Genomic DNA, 7,088 nt, shown 5'->3' on the forward strand with positions numbered 1-7,088 from the left:
CCGATAAACGCAAATGTTTTTCCTTTCTCTCCTTTAAGGGGCAGATGTTCACGCGACTGACCCAAGCCGTGGAATGACTCCACGGGAATGGGCTTGTTACACAGGAAGATCAGAAGCAGCCTTCCTCATGCAGAGGCTGATGGACAGGCCATGCCCTGAGCAGTTTTGTGATCAGTATAAGTCAGAATGGCCAAAAATGAAGGAACTTCTTGCCAAGGCCACAGAACCAAAAAGCTGTTTGCAGAGGATCTCGGAGGGTGTAAGGTCAGCAATGTCATTCAGGGCTTCCTGTGGCCCTGAAGAAGATGGCGTCCTTGACCACATGGTTAGGATGACTACAAGTTTAAACAGCCCCTTTATTGCCATATCTTGCAGGACTGTGTGCCCAGGGAGCCCACCCTGCGTGGGGAAACGCACACTGGCTGTGCAGGAAATCCTTAGGAAGCAGAGAGCCCAGGATATCCGATCTCAGGACAAAGACCACGTTAGCAGCTATGAGAAATTATTTCAGAACTCCAGAGTCATGTTAATCCCCAAAAAGAAGGACCGGCGGGCTAGTCTGCAGCCCCTCAGCCTCACAGTAGCTCACATGAACACTGTGGTCACAAGGAAAGGAAGCCTTCTGCCTCTGCACCTACTGAGAAGGAGCAGTGTGAGGCCAGGATTTGTCATCCCCAAAGTCCGTGTCAACAAGGCTCCTCCACCCACCTACCAACCAGAGAAAGTGAGGAGAAAGAGCAGTGCCAAAGATGGCACTTATCTACAGATTCCAAAATGGAGATACAAAGAGCTAAAGGAGGAGCGGAAGAAGGCAGAGGAACAAGAGAAGAGGAAAGCAGCAGAGGCTCAGAAACTGAGGCAGGAGTCTCCGCAGAAAAACAGGACATGACTCAATGGTGGGGATATCAGACATTCCATTGTTAACAGACTGTGCACATCAAAGTAGGGGCAACTAAATTGAATAATGGCCCTATGGCACTGAAATAGCACATGGGCTATCACTGACTGTATCTGGTGGAGTGTGAGGAAATCTTGGGGTTGAAGTGTAAAAAATTGTTTGTTTGCCCACTGGCAGAAAATTAAAGTGGTGATTTTTTCCCAAGATTAACAGCTGAGAAACAGCCTTCATGGCACATATGCATGAAAGGGCCAAGTTTTGTGTTCATTTTCTACTGGATAAAATTAAGGGCTTCAGCTTTTGATACTAGTCACTCTCCCTTCCTCTTTGGTAGGACCATATGAATTGCAATGCTTTGTAATAATAATGAAAACCACAAAGAGTTTCAGGTATGCCACAATCTTGGTACAGTAGGTAATGAATCTGGGGCTATATGTAATGCATATCTTTTTGAATATGATAAAGCACTTCATGATTAACATTTTAATTCTGAAAACCAGAGTTTAAGACATCAAAGGTATCAAACACTACACATGTACTGTCTGAATGAATATGATTCTTAACACTATTGGTTTTACTCTTTGAAGATAAAAAATGGCTGCACATCTAATATATACACTGTCTCAACAATTGAAATAATCAAATCCCCACTTGATGTAAATCAGCCTGGTTCCATAAACGTCAATGAAGCTACACCCATTTACACTAGCTGCGGATTTGGCCCAATTTTTTAATGTTATGGTCAACTTTAAGATTTCCCTCTTCCCTTACAGTTTTTCCTTTACTTGCTATCGGCCTTCTTTTTTGTCTCTGGGAATGTGCTACTCCACTCTCGGATCATTGCATTTACCTACAAAATCATCGGATGGTTGAAGGTCCTTTCACTAAATCTAAGTTTGCCCCTTGGGAATGGTCCAGTGTACAGCCAGAAAGGACCAGATGATCACTCAGATAATGAAATTGTCTTCTCCTACCTTCAAGAAGTACATCATGGATAGTGAGTGCAGGAGTACTCTATGAAAATAATCAAAAAGGTCATATGAGGCAGCCCATTCACCAGCATTGGGAAATCCAGGATAGTCATCCTGGTGAGGGTCTGAGATAGTACATCACGGGTGCCAAATGGGTAGTGCTGCATCTACCATCTCCATCCCAGTCCTTGGAAAACCATTTCTTAATATCAAATTCACAGCAGGAATCACCCAAGTTCTTAAACTGGCAAATGAAGAGCAACGTACCAGGCATATTGTTCCACACCCTTCCTGGATCCCATAAAACTAATAAAGGAAGCTGCATAAGGTAGCTTTACCAGCATCAAAGCCCTGTGACTTTCAGAGCAATTCCCTAAGTCCCACACATAATCCTAGCTGTAAAGTTAGAACGTGAGTGGCATTTATGGCCACAGAAATGCACCGTTCCTGTATGCACATAGGCCTTTTGAAACTCAGAATTTGCTTAATTGGGCAAAGTTTATTTCAGTCCCTATTAAGGTTATTTTGGTTCTAGCAAGAGGAATGTGTAAAGGGCATAGAAACCACTTGTAAGTTTAGGAATTTTCTGTGGATTTTTTTTTTTATAGCAAGTTAGCTGACAAACTTTCGTAATGGCTCTGTGCTCGCTACTTGCAATAGAAAGATAATGTTAATAGTAGTATTCAGAAGAAAACAGCAAGACATACAGTAAATAATGTATCTATGTTTTTATATTTCCTTCCATTTCAAAGCACTGTATTGCTCTGTGTTCATTTCACTGTGTTGCTCTGCATTCAAGACTAGATAGAACTTAAATGAGAATATTACTGAAAATGTTAATGCATAGGTAACTCGCCTTCACTGTACTCTACAGCAGGGGCAGGCAAACTTTTTGGCCTGAGGGCCATGTCGGGTTTTTGAAATTGTATGGAGGGCCGGTTAGGGGAGGCTGTGCGTCCCCAGACAGCCAGGGGTGGCCCGGCCCCTCGCCCCTATCCGAGCCCCATTACTTTTTGCCCCTTGATGGCCCCCCCAGGACCCCTGCCCCATCCAACCCTCCCAGCTCTCTGTCCCCTGACTGTCCCCAGGCCCCCTGCCCCTAACTGCCCCCCACCACCCCATCCAACCCCCCTCTCCTTCCTGAATGCCCCCCAGGACACTGCCCCCATTCAACCCTCCCTGTTCCCTGCCCTCTGACCGCCCCGACCCCTATCCACACCCCAGGCCCCTGACTACAACTCCAAACTCCCCTGCCCTCTATCCAATTCCCACCTCACCACTCCCTGTCCCCTTACCATGCTCCCTGGAGCACCGGTGGCTGGCAGCACGGCTGCACCATGATAGGCAGTTGCACCGCCCGGCTGGAGCCAGCCATGCACAGCATAGAGCACGGGTTCAGGCTGCGGCTCTGCAGCTGCGCTGCCCCAGGAGCTCATCACCCCGCCGCCCAGAGCATTGGGCTGGCGGCGGAGTGAGCGAGCTGAGGCTTCGGGGGAGGGGTACAGCAGGAGAGGGGCTGGGGGTGAGCCTCCTGGGCCAGGAGCTCAGGAGCCGGGCAGGAGGGTCCTGCAGGCTGGATGTGGCCTGCGGGCCGTAGTTTGCCTACCTCTGCTCTACAGTACTCTCAATTACAGCCTTCCCAAATAAGGCTCAGTTCCTAAAGGCACTAAGAATGTGACTCTCTCCAGATCTTGCTTCACATCTTCTCAACAGTAATATATTGAAGTAAGACAGGAAACAAGCTATTGCTGTTGTCAAGTTTTTACATTTAAGCAGCTTTAAGAGCTAGCAGTATTTAATAGGCCTCAGTAACTTCAGAGTCAAACAGGACATTGCAGCACTACTGGTGGGACTCACTCCCCTATTCTCCTGCATCACTCTCTGTCCATTTCTTTTGCATCCACTTGAGAGGACAGTTTCTAGGGAAGCTTTTTGCAGTTGGGGGTCAGTCAGACATTTCTTGTTAACCTAGCCCTAAGCAGGTCGGGGGGGGGGCGGGGTTCTGCATCCCAGTAGGTGCTCTGCCTGAGGGAGGTCCAGTGCAATCCCCTCTGCAGCTCCTGGGGAACCAAGCTGCTGTGTTGCTCCTTAGGAAGGTGCAGCATGCAAGATGCTTTACAGCAACTTCTCTCACTGGCTGGTGCAGAGAGGTAGAGTCATGGGACCCACTGCCTCTACTGTGGTGGAGAGCATGCTTGGGGATGCTCGCAGGGAGCAGTCCCTAAATGCCGTTGTGGCTGACTCCTTCATAACATGCAAAGAGGGGAAAGTTCGCCTGTGTCCTCCTCCCTCATAGCACATAGAATGGCCACAATCTGGCCAGACTCTTAGTGAAACACTAATGGCCATCGACCAAAATCCAGCTCCTAGAAAACTAGGGCTCACATCATAACAGCATCATAACTGCTACTAATTAACCTCCTCTCAGTAGAGCCTGGGCGGACCTGTCAAGCAATGTTTTTCTCTCTATTCAGGCTTTTTATGAGGTCACACCTCACAGTGGTGTCTCATCCTGGCAACTGAACTACATTAGAACTGGTCCTTCCAGTTCAGAGTGGAGGCAGCTTGCATTAATACTGTCTAAGCTATGCTGGCTCGATACAGGATCTCAGCCTGCAAGCCTGGCAGTCATGCACATTTCACTTCAAGCATGGACTTCACTTTTAAAAGGGAAGGAAAAATAAAAAGATAGGATTTTATGTGAGCATAATGTAAGCTTAAAAGGAAGATATTGAAACTTTAATTTGGGGAATTGGGTGACAACCTTTTAACTGTCCAGGGCAAGATTTCTAGGATGGATTTGATTTCTCCCTGCGACACAGTGTAGGACTGATGAACTATTGTACAGTGGATTTTTGCTCACAATAAGCATAGTGAGTTTAAGTATCAAAAGACAGATTCAATATCCCCAAAGCTATCAATACTGCAAAATGAACACATGAATTTGCACTCTCACTCATGATAGAGATACAGCCGACATACTTTCTCTCAGGGATTAATGCACAATAGGTTACAATTAGGGGCTGAAAATGAAGCCCATTTTCTAACCCTTTGTACTTTGCTGTGCATGTATATAGATGTATGCTTAATTAAAAGAATTAAAAACTGCTAAAAATCATGTACTCGTTGTTCAGTGATTAAGGGGGTTTGCTTTTTGTTTCTAGATCACCAATATGAGTTTAAACCAGGTCAGTGGGAGTGGTTAGTACTTACCATTTTGCCTAGATGAAAGGTGTTAAACTGGGTGGTCTCAATCCAACTCCTAATGGATAAGTGTTCCAATGAGAAAAAAGTTAATTGTATTTGTCGCTAATTTGCACTCTTGCTGGCTGTCTCTTCAGAGGTGAGTGGTTGAATGGGCATTGAAAATTCACTCGTGCCCAGAGATGGTCCCACTAACTCATGGTTGAGGCTGATGGGCTGAGTTATTTGGAAAAGCTGGCAATGTTGGCACCTTTGCTGCATATCATGTGACTGTTTTCTGTATGTACAAACTCCAGATGGTTTCCACAAAACATCAGTCACCTCAGGAATACAGTGGTCAAAAATTAATCAGCCTCCAAAAGATATGCTCTTAGTTTTTTCCTGGCAACTGTACCCTGATCCTTGAGATTTCCAAATGGATCCTTCAGCTAGCCTCTATCTTTGCTAGATGAAAAAACAGAATTTAGGTGCCTGTCTCTTTAATCAGTGTAATACTGGTGTTTACTCCAGTGACTGCAGTGGAGTTACTCCCAATTTACACTAGGATGAGCAGAGAATGAGGCCCATGATTCACTGCCTGATTTGCAATCACAGAAGCTGCATTTCAGCAGAAATAGCTAAATTTTCATTGTCTAATGATTAAGGGCTTCATTTTATCTCTCTCTGAGTGGCCTTTTACCCATTGTTTTTAATAATTCAGTCGATTCTTTTGGCAGCTTTCACTGGCAAGACTTCTGTGTGCCCTGATAGAAACTAAAGGTGCCCTTTTCAAAGGGAATCACAAGGAAAGGAAAGCAACTGCCTGGAGTGAATCCTTCCTAGGGTGTAGTGAAATTTATACCTCGCTATGCCAGTCTGGGAGACTTTGGTGCGTTAATGGAAGTTATGCACACTTCTGAACCCAATGGCTAATAATGAATTATAGACTTCCATTTTCATAGCTTTTCCATGCATCAATTAAATTATCATCTTTGAAAAATCACTGGAAGAAGCCCTTCCATCCTAGAGGTCATTCACAGGGAAGTATTGCTCCTGATGTGGGGATTTATTGCAGCAGTGAGCAGTAGAAATACAAATAACTATAACAGAAAGAGAAAGAACTTTGCCAGGCATAACCAAAATGCTCTCTGCTAAGCTCTAAAATAAAGCTTGTGACCACTCATCTTGGATGCAGAGGTGTGGCCTGCACCGATCATAAACACCAACTGGAGGCTGTTCAGATAGATATGGAGCATTGATTACATGCTTCAGTCTCTTTGGGCCACAATGCACTAGTCAGTTTCATGTCATGGCTATGCATGTCCTTAACAGCCCTGAAGTGGTAGTTCTGTCCCATGAAAGGAGCCCCAACTCAAACACTTGCTAAGAGAAGATACTCTGCATACAAAATTGCTGGTATGTGGCATAGGTGTGATAAAGTCTTTTGAGGTTTTATATTTTAATAGGAAACTTCTGAGGGGCACGAGTGCAACTTCGAGTCAGCATTCTGTAGAGGCACTCACAGACGTTAATTCAGTGAAAGAATATTGGACTTAACAATATTTCTTTCACAAAATACCAATCTTACCTGATATAGTGGAGGCAGTATGCTGCTCCACATAAAATCAATACTTGGGCTCTCTTTATGAAAAATCTAATATTAACTATATGAAGGCAAATAAAAATTTACTACTTGTTTTAAACAGAGGATAAATTTGTTCCTGCATTTGGGAACTGTCAAGAGAGTTTGACCCTAGGCTGCTATTTGCAATAGAGCTTTATAAAAACAATTTGTGCTATACTGATCTTTGCATAAGTCAGTATATAAGCACTTCTTTCTACCTCTAGTTATATTTATATAGACAGTCATTTTTCTAGACTTAATTTTTGTCTGAAAAATGGAATTAAATAAAAATCAGTAGATTCATTCTTGCTTCTTTTGCTGTGGCTTCCACTGGACACGGACACGTAATAAGTGTTGCTAGTTTCACATCAAAACAGTTCATTTTCAAGTTGCACGGTAATTTGTTTCACTG

The 7,088-nt window shown here is 44.3% G+C and overlaps 1 protein-coding gene across 1 annotated transcript in view; it reads left to right on the forward strand.

Annotated features, from left to right (window-relative positions):
* The window catches only part of ANKRD33B (ankyrin repeat domain 33B), a 107,070-nt gene extending 106,181 nt beyond the window's left edge, over nucleotides 1-889 (forward strand). Inside the window, exon 4 of the mRNA XM_050937498.1 lies at nucleotides 39-889. Coding sequence (XP_050793455.1) covers nucleotides 39-889 — 851 coding nt within the window. The remainder of the gene's footprint in view (nucleotides 1-38) is intronic.
* Nucleotides 890-7,088: the final 6,199 nt, after the last annotated feature.

Source organism: Gopherus flavomarginatus, chromosome 2, assembly GCF_025201925.1.
Source record: "Gopherus flavomarginatus isolate rGopFla2 chromosome 2, rGopFla2.mat.asm, whole genome shotgun sequence".
Taxonomy (NCBI): Eukaryota; Metazoa; Chordata; order Testudines; family Testudinidae; genus Gopherus; species Gopherus flavomarginatus.